Source organism: Peromyscus californicus, unplaced genomic scaffold, assembly GCF_007827085.1.
Source record: "Peromyscus californicus insignis strain IS unplaced genomic scaffold, ASM782708v3 Scaffold_10__1_contigs__length_136768540, whole genome shotgun sequence".
In the NCBI taxonomy this organism is placed as follows: domain Eukaryota; kingdom Metazoa; phylum Chordata; class Mammalia; order Rodentia; family Cricetidae; genus Peromyscus; species Peromyscus californicus.
Window position 1 is genome coordinate 43,684,602 of NW_026294391.1, and position 24,099 is coordinate 43,708,700.

At 39.0% G+C, this 24,099-nt stretch overlaps 1 protein-coding gene across 1 annotated transcript; it reads left to right on the top strand.

Moving 5' to 3' along the window:
* Window positions 1–1,624: 1,624 nt before the first annotated feature.
* On the top strand, window positions 1,625–19,119 carry Tasl (TLR adaptor interacting with endolysosomal SLC15A4). The gene is made up of 4 exons (XM_052745077.1): window positions 1,625–1,796; window positions 15,577–15,648; window positions 16,114–16,155; window positions 17,657–19,119. Exon 4 carries the CDS (start codon window positions 17,658–17,660, stop codon window positions 18,552–18,554), a length of 897 nt encoding a protein of 298 aa, XP_052601037.1. The 5' UTR covers window positions 1,625–1,796; window positions 15,577–15,648; window positions 16,114–16,155; window position 17,657; the 3' UTR covers window positions 18,555–19,119.
* The last annotated feature ends 4,980 nt before the right edge of the window (window positions 19,120–24,099 follow it).

The window sequence follows — 24,099 nt, forward strand, 5'->3', positions numbered from 1 at the left end:
ATGAAGCAGTGTTTGTCCCTGAAGGTGCACTGAACCTCTTGATCACAGGTAAAGTCTTGATGTGCTCCCAAGGCCTAGAGCTATCCCTACACCTGATTTTATGATTTTGCTGAAGCTGAACTTGCCCTTGGGGCCTTGAGTGGGTCCGGTCGAGTTATTACGGCTCACATGTAAGAACTTGTCTTTTCAACCAGATCTGAATAATGTTCTATGAAATCATGCTGGAAACGGTGAAGGACTCTAACAGAAAAGGAATTGCTGGTCTCCTTTTCAAAATGTGACTTTGTGAGTAAGTCCTGAAACAAAGCATAAAACTTAGCAACCTCACGAAGTGGAAACCTTCAAAAAGAAGGGACTGGAAATCAGTTCTGTCAGAGTTGGGAAGGGAGGAAAGGGTGACTGTCATTTAGGGAGAGTTATTCTTTGTCAATTAGGGGAAACCAGGGAAATGACTTTGAAAACCACTGTTTGAGGTTCTGGCCCACAGTAACTGACCCATTTTTACGAGTCTGCTAAAAAAGACATAGCTTATACCATATTTGAACTAGAAAATAAAATGCATTCACATATGAATGTATAAAATTTTGATAGATGCAGTGAATTAACCCTCAAAATATACCAAAGATGTACAAGAATGTCCACACAATATATTATCACAGTTTTGATCTTTGGTGATTGGAGAGACAAAATTTCTTTCAATTACTTTTTAAAAAAATTTGAGATAGGGCCTTGCTCTGTAATACAGATGGGCATGGGACTTGTTATGTAGCCCAGGCTGGTCTTGATCTTAAGGTGATCCTTCAGTCTCAGCCTCTCATGTGCAAAGATTACAATTGTGAGGCAATATGGCTGGCATGTTGGATGTATTATTATTTGAGACCCACAGTGAAGCCCTGCCGGGCCTGAAACTTGATATGTAGACCAGGTTGGCCTTGAACTTATGGCAATCTTCCTGCCTTTGGGGTGCTGAGATAAAATTCAGCTCTTTTTTTCTTTTTAAACAGGCTAGTTTCAAACTCTTGGTAGTCCTTTTGCCTCAGTAACACCCCCCGACCCCTGGATTAAAGACATGAGCTACTAAACCCAGCTAACATTTTAAACAATAAGGAAATGTGTGTGTGTGTGTGTGTGTGTGTGTGTGTGTGTGTGTGTGTGTGTGTGTATTATTTGTTTGTTTATTTCAAGACAGGGTTTCCCTGTGTAGCCCTAGCTGTCCTACAATTCAGCTTGCTCTGTAGATCAGGCTGGCCTCAGCCTCAGAGATCTGCCTGCCTCTGCCACCCAAGTGCTGTGATTCAAGGTATATGCCACCACCATCGGGCTGAGAAATAATACTTCTTAAGATCATAGATTATTACTGATTAATCAAGAAACAGAATTTTTTAAAAGTCACGTGTGCCTGTTGCTCTCATTTGCAAGAGGGTTACCAGATACTTTATTACTATAATGTGCAACCATCAACTTTTTTTTTTAACAAGAGACAGTTTCACAGATAGGTTTCATTTTTCAAAAAAGAGGAAGAAACACTATTCTGTGGCCCTATGTGGCTTTGTCAGTTACCTCCTGCCCATTTCCTGGGACTTCCCACTCCTTCTTTAGCACAAACTAGACTTAAGTGAAACAACTCTTTTTCCATGGTCTCAGCTATACAAAGAAGGGAGCAGCTTAGTGTTTGGGTGGTCTCCTCAGTGAGAGGCTTGAGAACTTTGGGGGAAGAGCCTTGAGTGGCTAGTTCTTCTCTGCTAAATCAGTCATCGTGTCGCGGCAGGATCCAAGGAGCAGACTATTTGGTGAAGGTAAGGCAGGCACTGGGTCCTTTGATTCTCTTATCAATTATTCTCCTTTTTCTTCCTACACATTCTTAGCTTTTTATTATCAGCCTACTCTGGTGCCATCGGAAAGGCTTTCCAGCTTATTAAATTAGAGTGACTAGGAACTTGATCAATTATTCAATGAATCTGGACAGTTCTACAATAAAAATTAGGCTCAACACTTCCTTTTCTGACCTCCTTATTTTGTTTTGGAGATTTTGAATATTTCTAAAATAGTGTTTGGGTTTATTTTGTCATTGTTGTTGTTCTTATTGTTTGCACTTTAGTACTGGCCATTGAACTCTGGGCCTGCACATGCTAGACAAATACTTTACTATTGTGTTACATTTAAATTTTTATTTTTTGAGAAAGGGGCTCCATTAAAATCTAGCCAGATAGACCAAATAGCGCTTGAACTTTTTAAGCCTCCTGAGTAGTTGGCATTATAGGTTTCAGGCCAAACTTTAAAATGCTATCTCTTTATTTACTTACTTATTTTCTTTGATATAGGGTCTCACTCTGTAGCCCAGACTGACTGTGAACTAGCAGCAATTTACCTCAGCCTCCTGCCTGCTGGGATTTCAGGTGTGATCCACCACACCTGCTGAGGAACAAGATTTTAATGTACTCGTTGGCAATGACGCTTGAAGCTTTAGTAGGAGCACAGCAGCAAGAGATTTCATGTGTAAAGTCTGCTATATGTATAATACGTAACCCAAAGATGTGATTCATGTAGTTAGTTCCTCAAAATAATTCAATGTATGTTTATTTGTTTGTTTGATTGATTTTTGTTTGTTTGTTTTGGAGGTAGGGTTTCATTATGTAGCCCTGACTGAGAACGAACTCTGTAGACCAGGCTAGTATTGAATTCATGGAAATGTTGGAATTATAGGCACGAGCCACTAGGCATAGGATGATGTGTTCTTTTTCAATATGAAATTTCTGACTGACTTGGTCAAACTCATTTAAAATTTGTTTTAATCAACTAATTTTTAAAAGTTGGAAGCTCAAAGACAATTTTATTAGCGTTTAAAAGAAAAACTCCAGGGCAGGCAAGCTGTAAATCTCAGCAGCTGTCCAGAGGAGGAAGATGAAGAGGGGGGAGAGAAAACCATGACATTTGATTTATGCATGTTCAGAAGCATGTCTAGACCAGAGGTAGAAAAGGAGAGAAGGAAACCTTATGCTTTTCGGAGTAAGCCAGAAGAGCGGGCAGCTTAGTCAAACTGCCTGGCTGAGGCTCTGTGACTGCTTCCTTTTAGTTTTTGAGATGGCTTCTTCCTTGCTAATGAAGGCTGGACTGCGGCTTGTGTACTTCCTGCTTCACTTTCCAAAGTGCTAGGATTATAGGCAAGCACCAATGAGTTTGATTCTGATAAAATAAAATTGTGTGTGTGTGTGTGTGTGTGTGTGTGTGTGTGTGTGTGTGTGTGTGTGTCTGCGCGTGCGCCCGTTTTGAGACAAAGTCTATTTACGTAGCCTTGGACGACCTAAAGCACACTCTGTAGCTCAAGATGTCTACAGATTTACAGCAGTCCTGAGCTTCAGCCTCCTCAGTACTGAGGTCACAAGCCTGCACTGCTGTGTTCGGCCTTCAAATGCTTTCTTGTATGCTTTCACTCCTCTTTTACTAGCTACATTATTTAGAGCCTGCATTTTAACAAGAAGGCGTAACAACATAAGCAGAACATGCAGGGGCACCATTGCTCTTGACCTCAGTTGTGTGGATGACTTCTAGAGAAGGAAAAAGAAATCAGAGTACATTCCCATTGAATTTCAGTCTCGATTCAGTTCAGCAGGGGTGGGGCAGTGTTGTTTTGTGTGGCAAGACATACTAAAAATGAATATGGTTTTATAGTGATATGGCTTTTTAAACTGTTATCTGGATGATTTAAAGGAAGTTTTCTTTTTGGTACTAAAGATGAGGATTGCATTCGTGAGTGGACTTAGTTCTAATCATTTTTAGACCTCAAACATCCTTTCTTTAGTGCACATCTGTCTATACTTAAATACAGACTTGGGTTGGTCGGACTGTTCATACTGACACTCTTTTTTTTTTTTTTTTTGGTTTTTTAAGACAGAGTTTCTCTGTGTAGCTTTGTGCCTTTCCTGGAACTCACTTGGTAGCCCAGGCTGGCCTCGAACTCACAGAGATCCGCCTGCCTCTGCCTCCCGAGTGCTGGGATTAAAGGTGTGCGCCACCACCGCCCATCATACTGACACTCTTAGAGCATTCGTTACATTAGCCTGTCTGACCCAGTTGTTTCTGAGCTTGAGAAGCTTGTTGTTGGTATAAACAGTATTTGAAATCTGCCTTAAATATCCATACCACAATGGGAATTATGTTTTGTTTGGTTTTATGTGATAGGGCCTCATTTAGTATAGACTGGCCTTGAAACCCCTAAGTAGTTGAGATTGGTCTTGAACTCCTGATATTCCTGCCTGTACCTTTCAAGTGCTGGCATGAGAGGCAAGTACTACCACGCTCAGATATCTTGTTTTTAAAAAACGAAAAAAATCTATTATGACGTGAATGTCTAATAGATTTATAATATTCTCCAGAACTACAAAAACTTCTCAAGCTCAAAAACAATGATTTCTTTCTATTCTTTTGAGATAATACAATGAGCACCCATAACTCCATAAAGTACATCTGTTTGGTGTATTATTTTGCCATGCTTATTTTCCATCTCTCTCTGTCTCTGTTCCTTTTTCTGACACTTTTTGAGAGTACTTTGTTGGACTCATTAAACATCACATTCCTAAGTTTTTAGCATATGCTTCCTAAGAATATGAGCATCCCTTTACATGATGATAATATAATTATGACACCCAAACTGTCAGATCAAACCAAGGGCAGCGGTCCATGTCTGTAATGCCAGAATGTGGGGGTCGACTACCATCGCCCTATGCAGATCTGTCTTCGAGACTTGGGATCTGAGGACCTGAAAGAGCTTTGTGGACTGCATACAGTCTAATGCTGCCGACAACCTTTCTTCAGTTTCAATGTACTTTTGTACACAGACGCAAAAAATAAAGCACTGATCCAAGGAAGGCTATTTGAGTTCAGAAAAACATGATCAGATAGACATGTAAATAAATGCTAGTAAGCACATGCTAGATATTGACAGAGCAGCCCTTTCCCAGAACTTTCCCAGGACAGACCAATTTAAACACAATTGTCTGGCACGTACTAAGATTATATCAGGGAAAACACAAAAGGAAGGCAGAAGGCCATTTCCAGATTCAGGGCACACTGACCGACCAGATTGGCTTCTGTAGCTGTGTTCTGACATTCAACAAGAATGAACATGTCTTATAAATTGAATGTAAATGTTTGTTGCAGGAGGCACGAAATCATGTCCAAGAAAACAATCCAGGGAACAGAATGCACCTGAGGTAAAAGGCGCTCTGCCTTTTTTCCCGGAGTCTCTCTCATAGTTCCCCAAGGCATCGTTCACCATGGGTCACTCTTTTGACCATGTTCTGACAGTGGGCAGCTGAGTCAGGACAGCCTACATGAGATCAAGGCTAGCCTGATGTATATAGGGAGTCTCAGGATGATCCATGGTACAGAATGAGATCTAGAATCAAAAAAGAAAAGGAAGGAAGCTTGAATTTATAACCTAGAAAAGTTGTTCCTTATTTTGAAAATCTCTTTTACATAAAATACATTTAAAATAATTTTGAAAAGTGGTCATAAGGTTTGATTTCTAATATATGAGATGGTAAGAAGGAATATAAAGAAACAGAAAAATTATTAAAAATATATTTACTAATACTTCTGCACCAAATTTTACATATTCTGAATTGCAGAATTTTATAATCAGGTAAAGCCCTTGGATGTAGCTACTACCTTTGAACATAAGAATTCAAGCAGCATCCAAACAGAAATTATTTACTGATTTAGTCAAATTAATATGGAAAAAGAAGATTTTTGATTTGTTCCTTTAGTTTTGACAGATAATTTTCCCATGTAGCCCAGGCTGGCTTTGAACTTGTGGTGGTCCTGCAGCCTCAGCATCTTGAGTGCTGGAAATATAGGCACGTACCATTACACCCAGTATGAAACCCTGTCTTAAGAAAATATGTTGCAGAAGAATAGTTAATCACAAATGTTGTTTTGTAACAGGAATTGAAATATGAATGAGTCAGGGAAATGCAAGTTAAGACTGAATTGAGAATCCATCTAACTCCTGTCAGAAAGGCTATCATCAAAAAGAAAAAAAAGCAAATGCTGGTAAGAATGTTGGGAAAGATGAGCCCTTCTGTGCTTCTGGCGGGATGGTAAACCTGTGAATCCACTGTGGAAGCCGGTGTGAAGGTACTTCAAATAACTAAAACTAGAAGTCAAGTGTATTGGCTCATACTTGTAATCCCAGAACTTGGAAGTCCAAGGCAGGAGGATCATCACAGGTTCAAGACCCTGTCTTAAGCAAAACAACCAATTTAGGATAAGTATATGACTCTGTCCTAGGTGGACACTTGAAGGTCTCTAAGGCACAGTAGCACAGGGATACTTCCATATTTGTGCTTCTTGCTCTAGTTTCAATAGTGGACAAGTGGAACCAGCTCAAATGTCCATCAACCAATACTTAGATAAAGAAAATGTAAAGAAGTATGAAATCATGATGTCTGTAGTAAAATCAGCAGTACTTAAAGTGCTTAAGTAAACAAAGTAAGCCAGGAAGAAACACCATATTTTCTCTCATATGTGTAGGTTGTGTGTGTGTGTGTGTGTGTGTGTGTGTGTGTGTGTGAAATCAAGAAGGACGTCATGATAGGGGAAGAAGAAACCTTAAGAGGGAAGTTTTAGGGGAGAGACAGGGTAATGGGAGAGGAACAGGATCAGCAAAAGGCAGGCAGGGAAGATGGGAGAAGGCAGTAAGGGATGGTGATTAATAAGAACAAAGTATAATGGCACATATGTACAAAAATGTGATAAGGAAACCCATTACTTTCTTGCTGACTTTAAAAAAACTAATAATATGGGGCTGGGGAGATAGTTTAGTAGGTGAAGTGCTTGCTACACATTTGAATTTGATTTCCAGAATCCACATTAAAAACAAGTGTAGTAATGTGCCTTGTAATCCCAGAGCACGGGAAGCAGAGACCCAGGGCACCCAGCCTATCATACTTGGTGAACTTCAGGTCAGTGGGAGGCATTGTCCCACAGAACAAGATGTTCAGTGCCTGAAGAAGGGCATGCAAGCTTCATCTCTACCTTCTGTATGCATGAACACCTTCACACATGCATTCAACTGCACACACATTAATAATACAAAAAGAAATATGGATGAGTCTGATGAACTACTCAGGCTATAATCTAAACTGTATGATTAAGAGATTCATTATTTCTAGCTCTAAAGAACAGAGTTTTTATTTCCTTTATTTGTTTTGTTTTTGATAAGCCTACTTATATATCCTTGTTTGGCCTGGTACTTGCTATGTAGGCTGGCTTAGGCTGGCCTAGAATTTGAAGCACTCCCCCTTGCTCCACTTCTCCAGTGCTAGCATTATAGATGTGTGCCATTAGGTCCAGAAAGAACATATATTTTATTTCACTTAGTTTTTTTTTTTTTTTTAGATTTTTAGGACAGGATCTCATGAAATCAGGTTGGCCTCAACTTCACTCTATGGCTGAGGTTGCTTTTGAACCTCTGATCCTTCTGCCTCAGCTTCTCCAGTGTTGGGATTACAGGTGTGTTCTATCACTCCTGACTGCTAGCCACAATCTTAAGGCAGTTGTGTAGTGGGTAGCCATTCCAACCTTGATCTGGAAGTTCCAACCCTCATTGAGGCTTTGGTAACTGTCATGCCTACAAGGCGGGGCCAAGAGAGGGCCCTGAAGACCTGAGATCCCTATGTGCCGGCTCTCTGAGTTCCTGGACCCTGGACACTAGAGGTAGACCGAGCAGAGTTCTCCAGAGAACACCGCCGGACTGCGCTGCGTCTTTCCCAGACCCTGCAACCTACCTATCCCTTCATTTGTAAGTTACGCCACTAAATAAACCTCCCTTTTAACTGCGTGGAGTGACCTTAATAATTTCACCAATACAGTTGGCTTCACTATCAAATGTGAGATAAGGATGAATTGGTTCCTCTACAGGAAAATTCTAAAAATCAGTGAAGTGTTTGAGAATTTCAGTGGAAATAGTCTTAAACATTGTTAGCAAGAGAATAAATTTGTTTAAGCTAATTTAAAGGCAATTTAGTCAGTTGTGGTATAGGCCAGCAGCTAGAGAACTTGCTTGGCATGCATGAAGTATGATAGTGCATGCCTCTTTGCTAGCATTGGAGAGGTGGGGGAGGGAAGATCAGAAATTGGCTCAAGATCTTCTAGGAAACAGCAGCCAACATTTTACTTTCTTTTCCCCCCACCAGATTATACAATACAATGCTGGGTGGTGGTTCCAGCCCACTGGCTCCATTTGTATTTGGCTACTACTGGAGGTGTCCTTTGTACCCATGTCAGTCCAACCTCTTCTGGTGTCTTAGTTTGTCCTTATTGAAAGTATTCTTTAAGAGATGAGCTATGTTCTAGCTCATTACCATCCCAATCTCTCTTTTTGCTATTGCCAGTTACCCCTTTGTTACACACACTGTTTCAATTATTTATGTTAGTGATTACAGTATTGGTTGGGTTTTATTAACATTCCATGTAACTCTGGTAAATATCTTGTGATAAGGAAGAGATGAACGTCGAATCCTTTTATAATTTAGGAAGAGAGAGTCTTGGAAATGTTAAGTGTTTGAGGTGAGATGTGAAGATTATGGAAGATGGGCCAGGGATAACTGGAGAGCCTAAGCTCTCAGGACAGAAGACTAAAATATCCCTAGGATGGGAGTTGGGATAGGGAGAACTGGGATAGTCTCAGAAGAGCTAGGGTCTTGGGTCCTGTGGGGAGCAGGCAAAGATGAGGTTAAGTAGACAGACTACACATCATGAGGGTCTGACACATGTAGACGTTTGGTTGATGTGTAAACAGTATATTGATAAAATTAAATTATCTCGTGGAAGGTAGTTGTAAAATCAAGACATATATATTTCTGGGTTACAGTATTAAGACTAGTTAAGGAAAATATTAATATTGTTAGATTCAAAGGTGGAGGATGTTATTTATCAATGAGCATTGGCATACAAAATTTATACTTCATTGCATCTTCCTTCTTTTATTTGGCAAGTGCTGCTGTTATTACCTGAAGTCAGGGATGATGCCATTTTCCTGGAAGAACAAAAGTGCTTGGTATCATAACTGTGTGATAGATATTAACTACCTTCAACTATGCAGCAGAACAATATGTTCTAAACACGAGCTTTGGAGTTCATAAACTTGGCCTTCAATCTTGCCTTCAGTAGACAGTAGTTGTATGACCTTAGGAAGGGCAGTTTTCTTTTTATACAGTTTTTATTAGTGTATACTATATTAATTATATATAGTAATGAGCTCCATTTTGGCACTATCATACATGTATACTATATATTTTGATGATATCCCCCATAACGTTTATGGATTTCCCTGTCACTCCTGCTGATCCTCATCTTTTTCCCCATAAGATATTTTTATATTCACACCTATCGCCTTGTCAGTTTAATCATTTGACAGCTATGATAATATTTAATATCTTATATTGTTGAAAGATTAGGAATAATATATAGAAAGCAACCAAAGTTGCTATCATGATGTCCTATCCAATTTACTGTATCTGCATTTTTATTTTCCCCTTCTTTTCCTGTTTTTCCTTTCTATCTTCCTTCCTTCCTTTCTTTTTTCTTTCTTTTTTCTTTTTGAGACCAGGTCTCTATATTTAGTCCATGCTGGTCCTGAACTCATGATCTCCAGCCTCGATCTCCCAATGCATAGATAGGGTTAGGATATGTCTCACCAAGACCATCTGTGTCCACTTTTGATTTGTTTGTTATTTTGTATTTTTAAGATGGGATATTACTCTGAAGCACGAGCTAGCCTGAAACTCATCATAACCTAGCCCAGACTGACCTTGAAGCAACCAATTCTCCTGCTCCAGGCTTCTAAATGCTGGAACTACAGTCATGAGCTACCACAGCCAGAAAGCTGGTGTATAGGAGGAAGCTTGATTAAGGTCAAGGTTAAGCGAGCCACAGCCCAGGACTCTGTTTTTATGAATAAAGTTGAACTGGAACACAGCCATAACAATTTGTTTGCATGTCGTCTGTGCCTACTTTTCTTCTGTGACGGCAGAGTTGCAACAGACTCTGTATGACCTATAATACCTTAAATATTTACTATCCTTAACAGGCATTTTTAGATGCCCCCTTTGCAAAGTCCTACCCTCTTCAGTTCTTTTTCTTTTTTCTTTGTTTTGCTTTTGTAGTATAGACAGGTTCTCACTACATATGTACCCCTAGATGGCTTAGAATTTGTATGCAAATTTGCTCTTAAACTTGTGATCCTCCTGCCTCTGGTTCCCTAGTGCTGGGATTAGACATGTACTATCATTAGGTCTTCTTTTTGATCCTGTGTTTGTGTTCCTAGGGTATAAGTTAAAAATACTTCTATATACACAAGTCATAACAAGTTTCATTTTATACACACACACACACACACACACACACACACACACACACACACACATACACACACACTGACTAGAAGGAAGAATTTATATTGAAGTTTCTTCAGAAAACCAAGTAAATGATTGAACAAAGTACTGCACTTTAGCCGGTACTTCTAGTTTTTTAATTTGCACATCAGGTTAATTTTGGTATGCCACTGTCTGGTAATGATTAATGCAGGCTAAATTGGCCAAAACATCGCATTAGCAGATGTCCTTGGATGTCTTTTTTCACACTTAAGCAGTCATAGATTTAAACACACACACACACACACACACACACACACACACACACGAGAGAGAGAGAGAGAGAGAGAGAGAGAGAGAGAGAGAGAGAGAGAGAGAGAGAGAGAGAGAGATTCTCTAAGATGAGAAACAAAACTTCAAACAAAAACTTAATTCATTAGGTTCAATGCCTCAAATAAAATTAAGTATGTCTTTCAGACATAGTGATAGTTTTTTAAAGTTTCAAAGCAATAAAAATTATTGAGAAAAATGCTAGAAAGAAACTGAAACAGTCCCAGGAAGCTCTTCTTTTTCTGTTTTGTGCTTTTTAGGATCCTGTGATACATAACACTCTACTCATTCTAGTGGTGCATTAAACTGTGGTTACAAGATGAAATTATTTCTTTTTTAAAACAAAGTGTGTATGTGTGTGCATATCATGGCACTTGTGTGGAGCTCAGAAGATAACTTGTCAAAGTTGGTCCTCACCCTCTACCAAGTCAGTCCAGGGGATCAAACTGAGGTCACCAGGCTTGGCAGCAAATGCCTTTAAACCATCTTCCTAGCCCTGCCCCTTTTTGGACAGCATCTTGCTATGTAGCACAAATTGGCCTCGAACTCACAGCTATATTCTTGTGTTAGTTTCCAGAGTGCTGGTATTAAAGTGGGCCATAAAGTGCCGATCAAATAGATTGTATCTGTGTATTTTTCATTTGTAATTTTTGTGCAGTGTTAGTCTGCACAGCTTCAGAACTATTTCATAAACCTCCGTGACGTGCTTTCTACTGCCCTCTGCTGCCAGTTTTTAGAAAGATCAGATTCTGGGTAAATCCATTAGCCCTCTTTCTAATTTCACGCAATAGTAAAGTTTTAGGGCACTCTACAGATAATGTAGTAATTTACACACAGGCAGCTGAGTGTTTGAAAAGTAAGGAATGTAATTATAAGCTCTGTTTTCTGACTGATCGTGTCTGAGTGCCTGGTGACTTTGGATACCTTTGTTCCAATTTAATACCTGAAACTGAAAAGATCTATTCGGTACTTCTGAAACTCCTGCAATCTTTACAAACATAATGTGACAGTGTAATGTGGTGAACATTATGGAGTATTATTACAAAGTTTCTCCGGCCCCCGGTGTAAATTCCTACTTCCTATATTTGGAGGCTGATTTCGTTATTAACTTTAAGTAACTTACCTCTCTGTGGGAATCTATGTCCGTCTCTCTGTCTCTGTCCTTCCCCCAGTCATTTCTGACATAGTCTCTCAATGTAGCCCTGGCTGGCCTGGATCATGGCACATAGAGCAAGCTGGCCTGCTCCTGTCTTTGTCTCTCAAGTGATAGGTTTACAGCTATACTTCATCACACTAGGCATTCTGGGTGCACAGATATTTGTAGTCAGTTGTCCCATCTCTTGTAGGCTCAAGAAGAACTAAGCCCCCCTCCCCCGCCCACCCCATTTCAGACAGTGCTAGTGTCATATCTTGATATATCCAGACTCTGAGGTGTTATTTCTATTTTGAAGGCTGGTTTTTACTACGGAACCCAAGCAGGTCTCAAACTCACAGTGCTCTTGCCTTAATCTCCTAGGTTAACCCTAGTCTGCTAGGGTTAAAGGACTGAGCCACCAGACCTGGCTTCAGCGTTATTTGGGCCTTATCTCTCCATTTGCGCATCTGAGAGGTTTTATTGTTGTTTGTTGTTTTTGAGGTAGTGTCATGTAGTCCAGGCTGGCTTCATACTTGCTATGTAGCCAAAGTTGGCCTTGAGTTCTTGACCCACCTTCCCGGTGCTAGGAGTCTAGGAGTGCTCCACCATGCTTGTTTCTGGGTCACTCATATGCATTCCCTGTCTCACCTATCTGCGGCCCCACTCTTAACGCCCACATCAGGTGGAGAATGAATCCAGCACTGTCCTAGCTTGTAGCCTCAACTACAGCCTCTCATCTCACTGAAACTCACCTTGTACTTTAGAGTTAGAATTCACCAAACTCTGAATAATTTTCCTGGCATGTCGGGCTGGGAAACTTTGGTCTTAAATGCTTGAGAGCAGAAGTGTTTTGTTAAAGATTTTGAAATATTTGTGTATACATAACAATACGTTTTAGGAAAAGGCACCAACTGGGAATACAAAATTCATGTCTCATATATACCTTTGTACATACATACTGACACTGAAGACAACCTTATACAATATTTTTAGTGCACTTGAACTTAGACTATCACATGAGATAAAGAGTGGAATTGTCCATTTATGGTGTCATGTTGCAGTTCAAAAACATCCAAACATTGGAGCATTTTAGATTTAAGATTTTTTTTTGATTAGACGTGCTTCACGTTTTTTGAGGTTAGATGGAATACATTCAGCCTTGTCTGTCTCAAAGGATTTCACTGACTTTATTACCCACTCTTCTCTCCTAGGATTCACTCCCTTTGGTCAGGGGTAAATCTATCCTTAGATACTAGGATGAATTTTCTGCTTCAGCAATTTACTAATCTGCACTTGGCTTCATATACAAGAATGGCATTTTTTTAAAGCCTGTAACATAGGCTGGTTTTACATTTCATGATTTTCCTGCCTTGGCCTCCCATGTTCAGCTAGACTGGTGGTGACCTTATTTACCATAATTAAGACTCCAACAAACCTCTTCACAAACAACAATATTCTAGACCTTCCTCCACTATTGTGAAGGAGTAGAGATTATCAGTAGTTTTCATAAATATTCCCACACCTTGAGAGAAGCCTCTGTCAGATCAGATTGATGAATATGAAGAGTATAATGGTAAACGATGGGAGATTTGGCATCTATCTGAATGGGAACAGGGATGAGAAAGGTGCACTCTTCAAGAAAAGCTCTTAAGGCTTGGGTTACTCTGGAATATAGTACACCAAACTTGAGAGTGACAAGAGAGACTTACTCACATGTGTTGACATGCTCTCCTATCCACAGTACCTTCAACCTGCCCACTGTATTTCTAAGTCAGTCCTGTGCTTCCGAGCCCAGGAAAGTTCACTTTTCACAGCCTCTTTTCACCACCACAGTCCAGCTGGACAGGAAGTGCCACCTTCTTTTTTTTCTTCTGAGTTACTCTAAAATATTCTTCTGTAGTTTTTAAATCATTTTTTCTTTTGTGGAACTTGGATTAAATCTAGAACTTGGCAACGGCCAGGCAAATAAGTACTATGGCACTGAGTTAGTCCCTCAGTCCTACTTTAAAAAATGATTTTTTTTTCTATGGGTGTGTATGAATGCCTACATCCATGCATATGTAACACACATGTGCCTGGTGCCTGAGGGGGCCAGAAGAGGGTGTTGGATATTCTGGTTAGCATACAAATACATGGATTTCATTAAGACACATACATGCAAAACTATTCTCTGTTTCAATTCACTGACATCTCTCTCCCCCCTCCGCCTCTTGGTAGTCTCCTTCTCTCCCAAACAGGCCACCCTTCTCCTTTCACGACACATGTAATCCATCACCTTCTCTTGCTCCCCCTTCTTGCTTTAGTCATATTTCTCACCTTTTTATGTTCATGCTGTGTACAGGCAGGAGCATGTGCACGCACGTGTGTGTGTGTGTGTGTGTGTGTGTGTGTGTGTGTGTGTGTGTAAGTAGTTTAAATCTAGATTCTGTATAAAAAATAATGTCGTTCTGAGTCTATTTCACTTAGTATAATGATCTTTAGTTCCACTCATTTCCTGTGAGTATCATAATTTCATTCTTTATAACTGAGTAAAATTCTGTTGTACACAACACACACACACACACACACACACACACACACGCACACCACATTTTCTTGATTCATTTATCATTAATGGATATTCAGGTATCTGAGTCTGTATCTTGACTATTGTGAACAGTACAGTATAAATATGGATTTGCAAATGTCTCTGGTATGTTGACACAGGGTTCTTCAGGTGTCTATCTAGGAAGAGTGGTATAGTTGAGTCTTATGGTAATTTCATTTTTAGTTTTTGTTTAGAAACCTCTGTATTGAGTGGCTGCACCAGTTCAGATTCTGCATTAATGGCTTATATTGTTGCTGTGCCAAAATGTCTTGACAAAAGCAACTTAAGGGAGAATGGGTGTATTTCGGCTCACAGTTCCAGGTGATAGTGCATCAGGGTGGGGAGGTCATGGCAGCAGGAGGAGGAGAGAAGCAGCAGACAGCTGCTCTCATTTGGCCTGCAGTCAGGATACAGAGAACAGTAGATTTTTAGTGCCCAGCTTACTCTCCTTTTGAATTTACTCCAAGATCCTAGCCCATGGAACAATAACACCCACAGTTAAAATGTGTCTTCCTATCTCAGCTAACCTAATCTAACCACAGGCACTTTCAAAAGCTAACCTAATTCAGACAAACAAGCATGCTCAGTAGTTTGTCTTCTAAGTAATTCAAGATCCTGGCAAGTTGACAATCAATATTAACCTTCACAGACACACATCAGTGGTATCTAAGGCTTCCTCTTTCTCCAAATCCTTGGGAGTGCTTGTTGTTTGTTATCTTGATGATAGCCATTCTGGCTAGAGTATCAAGGAATCTCAAAGCAGTTTAATTTGCATCTCCCTGATGTCTAAAGGTAAAGGTATTGTCCTTCTTTGGATAACTGTGTGTTCCTTCCACTTGCACATTCATTGATTTGATTATTTGATGTTTTTATATTTGCTTTCTTTTGAACTTGTTAGGCCTATGGAATAGCAATTGAATGGCAATGATTGGGGAGATAGAAAAAAACCCCAACACATCAATATGCCTATTCTGCTCTTTCTTTTGGGAATCTTCATCCCCTTCTTGCAAATTTGGGCTCATAGTTTCCTAATATGTATGAAATACACTTTGTCAGTCAAGGTTCTTCTAATCACTTCACAGTGTTGCGGATGGTGAAGGCTAACGATGTTTCAAAGGGACTAGATTAAGATCTTTATCCTGTGTTTTCAGGTCTTTCTCCCATCAAAGAAAGAATTCTGAGACAGGACAAGATAAGGAATTGAAAACTCATACACTTAAGGGGTGAGTGCAGGCTTCTCAAGCTGGAAACTTCACTGCAATTTTTATTTACTTATTTTTATTTTGGAGTCATGATATCAAAAACATGTCATGTCCCTTCTACATGACGACTTGGGATTACAGATGGGCACTACCATGCTTGAATTTTATTCTACTTTTTGTTTGCTTGTTTGTTTTGAGACAGGCTCTTGCTGTCAACTTTTATTTTTATTTTTACTTTATACTCTCCCTATGGTCTACAGGCCAGTCACTGCCAAGATTTTCTAAAGTTCATATAGAAATTCAAAAGTCATCAATGAGCTTTTGCCCTGACTCACAATATTCTGAAGCTATATGCAGAATGGCATGTTACAGCCTGGGGGGGTTAGGATGGGGAACTAGCTTCATCACTGTTAGGGCCATTATGGTCATCATTGTTGCTTGGGTAATTATCCTCTCATGTATTTACATTTTTTTCTTTTCATCTAGATACTAGTTTTATTGAACTGTACTTGGAAAGTATTTTTTAAGGTAAGCATCACATTTTCTTTTTTATCCCTTTAATTATCCTAAGAATACATGCATTATTACTCACAGATTGGTTGAAAACTTAGCTTTGTATTTTTATGTTGCATAACTTTGCCTACAGAATAATGAACATTTAAACAATTGATGAATTTGATGAATAAACTTTGGAAATAATTCTGAAAATATAGATATTTATAACATTATCTTTGTACATTTTTTATTTATTCTTTTCTCATATATTACACCTGACCACAGTTTCCCCAAAAGGAACATTTTATTTAGTTGCAAAATGGCATGAGTGTAAAGCAGGGACTGAATCTGAAAAAACATAATGTTTTGTACTTTTTTAAATGGTCCTTCTTTTTGACTTTTCATTTTCAGTGTCAAATTGACAGGTCTGCTTTAGTAGCCTAGCCCTTGGGATCAAAGACAACCAGTTCTCCTCACTGTTGCCTGTTGCTCAAATTCCAGGAATGCCAGTGAGGTCCTTTTTTTAGAAAATGCAGCTGCTGGTTTCTGGCTTGTTCTATCCACCCCAGACTTCAATGACAACTGCTAAGGATGTGGAGGGGGGAGGGAGGGGGAGGGGAAGGCGTACTGTCAGGAAAGAATTTTAATAACTAGGGTAGAGGTAAACTTGTCAGTTGAGTGTAGACATTTCTAGGATATAGTCTGCAAAGAGAGAGGGATAAAAAGAAAAAAGCCAACATGGCCTTAAAAGATGGGGAAACTTTGTTCTTCCATAATGTATCAATCATGAATTCGTTTCAGAATTCTTATCAATTGTCTCATCAACTTACCAAATGTTTTGAGAATCCCTCCTATATCCCAATTGCTATCTAATCCTCCAGAACAAAATGCTATAAAGTAAGCAACATTACAGTTCTTGTTTCAGTAGAATTTGCCACGTATTTCTTCAATCTTTTTCTCATAACACACTAGCCATGTGACTCTCCAGATGGCAGTTTCTCCACTTCCCTTTCTGGGCACAACGTAACTCTTTTGTCCAACACCCAAGGCCTTGGTAATCAGATTCAGGGCTATTGTACCAGTCCTGTTTCTTCTTAGCCTTTTCTTATGTAGTGACTAGTCCACAGTGTCTTCTTATAATTTTATGTTGGAAGCCCCAACTCCTACATACCCTTTACCATTGAGCTGAAATGCCACATACCGTTAGCCACACCATTTGCCCTGGACTATGTTAGAGTCCTTTTCTTTATGCTACCTTTGTACCTACCATTGTTATAATCTCCAGTAATATAATATTGGGGCTATTTGTATCCAGTTTATTTTCTTCTATAATAGAAGGATGGGTTATAGCTTTTCAAAAACGAATCTCCAGCATATATCATAGGCCTGGTATATATCAGGTACACAGTTAGTGATGGCCTGGTCAGTGAATGAATGAATGAAGTCATCATCCTTCATTTTTGGTATGTCAACTGCCAATTAAAATTTTCCAGTCTTCTTGTCTCCCATTGTTTCTCATGAATTCTCTTTCCAGAATGTTGTCAGAAGGGTATCTTAGTGGACTTGCCTACTGGAATGACATCCATTGGAACTGTGCATCTTGTAATGAACCGGTGGCTGGGGAACAGGGAGAGGAGACAAGTTCTGTTGCTGCTCTTTCATATTCCTCTGTGGATGAAACACAAGTCCAAAGTCTTTATGTGAGCTGCAAATCCTCTGGCAAGTTCATTTCATCAGTGCATGCGAGAGGGAGTCACCACAACAGAAGCCAGAGAAGAACAGTGCTGCAGACAAATCCCAACCCTGTGTTTGAAAGTCCAACCTTGGCCACAGTTGACATTTGCAGAGATGTGATCAGGGAGACCTATTTGGTTCCATCTTCTTGCAAAAGTATTTGCAAAAATTACAATGACCTACATATTGCAGGGGGACAGGTGATGGCCATTAACTCAGTAATGGCAGATTTTCCCTCAGAGAGCAGCTTTCAAGATGGTCCTTTGCTGAGGTCATCTGAGATTTCTTTGTCCATGGAGGACTCCATTTCCACTCAGCCCACTGAATTTCCCTTCAAACCTATCCAGAGGTGCTCATCCTACTGGAGAATAACCAGTATCAAAGAGAAAAGCAGCCTGCAAATGCAGAAGCCTATTTCAAATGCAGTGCTCAATGAGTACCTGGAGCAGAAGGTCGTGGAGTTATATAAACAATACATTATGGACACTGTGTTTCATGACAGTTCTCCTACCCAGATTCTGGCATCAGAACTCATCATGACAAATGTGGACCAAATTAGTCTTCAAGTATCTAGAGAGAAGAATCTGGACACATCAAAAGTCAAGGACATAGTTATTAGCCACCTATTGCAGTTGGTATCATCTGAGATCAGCACCCCTAGTCTCCATATTTCTCAGTATAGTAATATAACTCCATAGAGAAGATTCCTGTCAATTCCTCTCATTCCTATCAATCCCAAAGTAATACTGTATTCATTTATTCAGAGAATGTGATGGAGGGAATTATGGAGGGGAATTAAAGACTAGTAAAGGGAAGTTTGGAAATCAATATTACTATACATACTGAAGGAATGCAGGAAGAGGAACCATGAGGAATGGTTTCAAGGGCAGGTTTATACAGAAATAGAGCAAAAATAAAAATGGTTACAGAGGAAGGAAGGTATTACAATTCAGTTATAGGAGTGCTGAAATTGTAAGAGAGGCCAAATCAGGAACAAAAGGAAATAGTATGGTCAAAATAAAAAGCTAACAGGTTTCAGGATTGGGAATTAAACATGTATTTCATATTCTTGTAAATTCCTCTAGGTTGTTTCTTCTAGAAAGAAATGGACTACAAGAAGGTTGTTAAATTTGGATGGACTGACATTTTCCCAAGTATAAGCTTGTATCTTTTTTCTCTATTCTGTATCAGTAGGTCATTTAGGTATATTCTTCATAAATATTAAAGGTATACCAAACAAATTGCAATTATTTTAAATTTTTTTTGCAATAAGTTTCAATGTAGTTCAGATTGGCTTTGCAATCATTATATAGCCAAAGATCTTGAATTCCTTATCTTCTTGCTTCTATCTCACAAGTAAAAAACCCAAATGCTTAAATAAAAAATATTCTAGAGCATGAGAAACATAGATGAAATTCAAAATAGAAATTCAGTGTATATAAATAAGTATAGGCATGCACCATCACATCTGGATGTATTTTTACTTTTGACAATGACTTAAACCCCTTAATCTATTTAGTGATACAGATAGCACTTTTCTAGCGGAAAACCTCCCACTGTGAACATTAAAGTGTTTCGTTTTATTTTGCTGAGTATAATTTTCATGGTGCTGTAATGTTCAAAAGTAATTGTGAATATTTTCCTCCCCCATTTTCCCTTTTCATATGTTCTTTTGACCTGGAGCCAGAAAAAGGTCTTCTTATGCTCCATACAAGACCTAGAGTTCCATAATATCAAGTTCTGTATATTTGTTTATTAAAACAGTAGCTTCATGTGTGCATTACTCTCTTAATCTTTTATCTAGTTCAGGAGTTGGAAAACTATGATCCATTTGCCAAACCAAACTTTATGATAGTTTTGAACTCTTGTGAGCTAGGGATGGGTTTTCTTTTTCTTTTTTTTCTTTTTTCTTTTCTTCCTCTCCTCCTCCTCCTCTTCCTCCTGCTTCTTTTTATGTTGAGGCAAGGTCTTTCTATTATGTAGCTCTGGCTTTCCTGGAACTCACTATGTAGATCAGGCTGAACTCTAATTTACAGAGATCTGTCTGTTTGTGCCTCCCACATGTTAGGATTAAGGGCATATGCCACCACACCACATCCAGCAGGTTTTTATTACTTTTCATTTTTAATATAGTTTAAAAAAACTAAATGTTTAAATAAAAATATTCTAGAGCGTGAGAAACTTAGATAGAACTCAAATTAGAAATTCAATGTATATAAACTAAATTTGATTTATTCATTTACTTTTGGAAGTGCTGGGGATGGGATTCAAGGCCTTACTCATGACAGGCAAGTGCACTAACACTGAGATACATCCTGAGCTGCCTACTAAATTTTATTTATTTATTTATAGATTTTATTTATTTATTTATTTATTTACTTACTTACTTACTTTATATAGTCTGAGGCTTCTTTCACACAAGAATGGCTGAGGTGAACAGACATGGCAGAGACCGTATGGCATGACAAAGTCATACTCTTACGATTATCTGGCTCTTTACACAGACGTTTGCCTACCCTGTTCAACAACAGTGCTTCGCCCATACTTGATTCAGGTTTGCAGGGAGGCATCTCTCAAAGGATGTTAAGGAGCACGCTTATGGAGAATAGGTCTCAGGAAGAACTTCTGTGAGGAAACGAGAGAAGCAAATGCAGAGGTTGCCAGAAAGAGTTAGGGTGGATCTTTAAAACAGTTCCAAACTGAAACAAGAGAGCTGACTTTTGTACTCAAGCATCTAGCAGCAAGGTGGTTCAGTGAGGGCAACTTTCAGACCGGAAGTCTATAGTGAGTCTTCATCAGCCAAACTCCAGGCAGCTACGGTGGTAGCCTCTGAAGTGGGAATTTCACATTCAAAAGGAAGAGTTTGGGTTGAACAATCTTTTAGGATTTTCCCTATTTGTATATGCAGAGTGAAAGAATATATTTTTCATAGCATATACTATTAAGCAAGGAAACCTGATTTTGAAACAATTATTCAGAAATTTTATTCACTAGTATCAATATATCACCAAAATTATAATTAATATTAATAATAACTAATTAATCATCATAATAATAATTAATCATAATTAATATTATGCCTTAACTGCCTACTCTGTATCTAGACCACGTTAAGCATTTTCATGAATGATGTAATTCTTATAATAATCTAAGGGCTTATCTCCTTAAAATAAGCCAGCTAGGCTAAGGGTATTTACATAATTTGCCCAAAACCACATGGTAGATGGTAGAACTTAATTTGAATTCAGTTCCATTCAATTTGAAAGTTCTGTGGGCTTTTATTTTGCTGTTGTTATTTTTGTTATGGAACCAAAGAAAGTCTTGAAGTCATGTTGCTAATCTATCAGTCATCCCAGAGCTCAGATTACAGGACAGATACACACTATATGCCTAGCTAGAAGTCCTGGTTTTTAACAACTACCATATGCTTTCTCCTGTTTTTAATTTTGGCTCTTGTTCCTGGGTATGAAACCCATGCAGGGCCTCATACAAACTAGTGAAGCACTCTACCAGAGTTCTCCTCTCTATCCACTTTATGGCTTTCACTTTGAGAATGAGTCTGACAAGTTGCCCAGGCTCTCTTTCAAAGTCACTCTGTAGTCAAGTTAGGCCTTTCACACAAGATACTCCTGCCTCACTTTCCAGGTAGTTAGGATTACAGGCCTGCACCACCAGCCCTGGCTGCTCTCTTATGCACATCTCTTTAAAGTTTTCTACTTCTAGAGGAGCCAACTAATTAATCTGATAACAATTATGTTCATTTCCTTATATGTTTATTTTATATCTTCTCCCCAGAACATAAGTTTTAGTCTATTCATGTTTCCCTACATCCCAAACCCTGCTTGGACATAGCATGTGAGTAATATTTGAGAAATGGATGGCTGTATTTGGATAATGTTGGATACTGCATCTGCTGATCAAAGTCACAGACAATCAATGTGAAAATCAGATAATTGTGGCTAGAAAAAATAATACTGAAGTTTCCTCCCCATGAAGTAAACTAATTGAATAAATGGGCTTATCAGCAGGCAAATGCTACATGGAAACAATGTATAATAAAACATCACCATGGCTAATTTCTTTTGCTTATTGAGAAATAATGAAAGAAAACCAACTGGTTTGTTTTTTTTCCACTGAGCATTCATTTGATGCTGTATTTTGGTGTCTGTATTTTTTTTTAATTGGATAACTATGTATTTAGCTTTTGGTGAGATACAATGCATGTATACAACATAGAGGAGCAATCTCTCTTCTCTGCAAACTTACCATTTTATTGACAAGACCAAGAAGATAACTTGTGAGCAGGTAGCAAAGTCAATTCTTAATTAAGAACTTGGCAAGGTTGTATAAACAGAATAAGATGAGCAATGATGTCAACTCAAGTATGATGAGTTTTGGAAAGGAGACACATTAAAGGGTGCCAGACAGTGGAGGAGTCCCATGTCAAAAGCAAAGCTCCCAAGGAGAGGTAGTAGTTTAAATAACTTTTAAAGAACAAGACACATTCTAGGCAGATGGATGAGAGAGGTATTCCAAAAAAGGAGTGTTTGCTAAGGGAGGGATGACACATAGATAGCTATAAGTGGAATTGAAAAGAAGCATGAAAAATACAAAGTAAAGAGGGCTAGGGGTATAGTTCAGAGGTAGAGCACTTACTTGCCTAGCATGTACAAGGTGTACAACTTCCAGTAATGTGAAAAAAGAAAGGCACAGGTGTAGTTGAAAGTTTTCCTGTGCCCTGGCTGGCCAGTGGTCAGGACAAATCTCTCCCACTCACGTCCCCCAAGTAAACACACAGAGGCTTATATTAATTATAACTGCTCAGCCATTAGCTCAGGCTCACTACTGACTAGCTCTTACACTTAATCTCAGCCCATTTCTGTTAATTTATATGATGTCACGTTTTCCATGGCTTTACTTGTGTGCCATTACATGCTGCTCCCTGGATGGCGGGCTAGCATCTCCTCACTCAGCATTCCTCTTCCCAGAATTCTCCTTGTCTGTTCACCCTGCCTATACTTCCTGCCTGGCTACTGACCAATCAGCATTTTATTTATCAATCAATCCAAGCAACACATTCACAGCATACAGAGTGACATCACCCATCACACAGGACATGTAGTAAGGCATGTATAACAACACGTCAATAGAATAATTCTGAATTTTTGGGTTTTTTGCCATTTATTAGAATTCAGCATCTGCAGCTTTCATCTATCATATATTTTTCTTTCTTATTTTTTGCCCCAGCCATATTATTATAGGATTATAACTAGTACCTTCCCAACTAAACATTCTTGGCAGTGTGAAAGAAGTTGGAGTTCCTTCAGCATGGACTTTAGTCCAGTAGAGCCATGGTCAATGCATTAGTCAGGTTCCTCTAGAGAAACAGAACCTATAGAATGAATATATATTAAAGGGTCATTCATCAAATTGGCTTACTCTATAAAGGCTAGGCAGTTGAACAATGTATACCTCCATACTGGAAATGCTGAGGACCTGGTAACTGTTCAGTCTTCAAGTGTAGATAACTCAGCAATCCTAGTCTGGCACCAAAAGCCTAGAGAATTTCTAATGAGCCACTATCTTCAGTCCACACTGGAAGGCCAAAGCAGCTGAATTTTCATGCCACTGAAGAATGGTGGTGGTAGTCACAGCAAGATGCTACCAGCTTAGATGAACTTCCCTGCATGATGTGAAGGCAAGCACGCAAAAAGCAAAAGCTTTGTCTTTTTCCTTTTATCTGGGCTGTCAAGAGACGGTGCTACCTTCATTTTGGTTGAGTCTTTGTATTTTAACTGAACTGATAGAGAAAATCCCTCATAGGTATGTCTACTGGCTTGCCTGCTGGTTCATTCTAGATCTAGCCAAGTTGACAAGCCCGATTCGACACCACAATCAAGATTCGCCCTTAATCAAACGGTGTATATGATATGTGGCCATTGTATATTTGGTAGGATAACCACTCTAGTCCTACACATACTGTTTATTTCAGTCTTTTGTGCCCATTGTTTTACTAGGAATAATCTAATGTGGAGAAAAATGAGATGAAGTAGAATCCTTAGCAACATTTCAGTTGTGATCTATAGTACTTCCTGAAGTTTCATCTGTGATTGATTAAATTTGTGTATTAATGTAATGCATGTAGAAAGCCTAGGCGGTTGTGAAACTTGTTTCTACTAGTCTGCTTTTCCTTTTGATTATGTTTTAAAACTTTTTCTTAAGGCTTTGATCTGTCAGTCTGGA

Coding starts and splice junctions, on each gene's coding strand:
- Tasl (XM_052745077.1), top strand. CDS start 17,658: ATGTTGTCAGAAGGGTATCTTAGTGGACTTGCCTACTGGAATGACATC.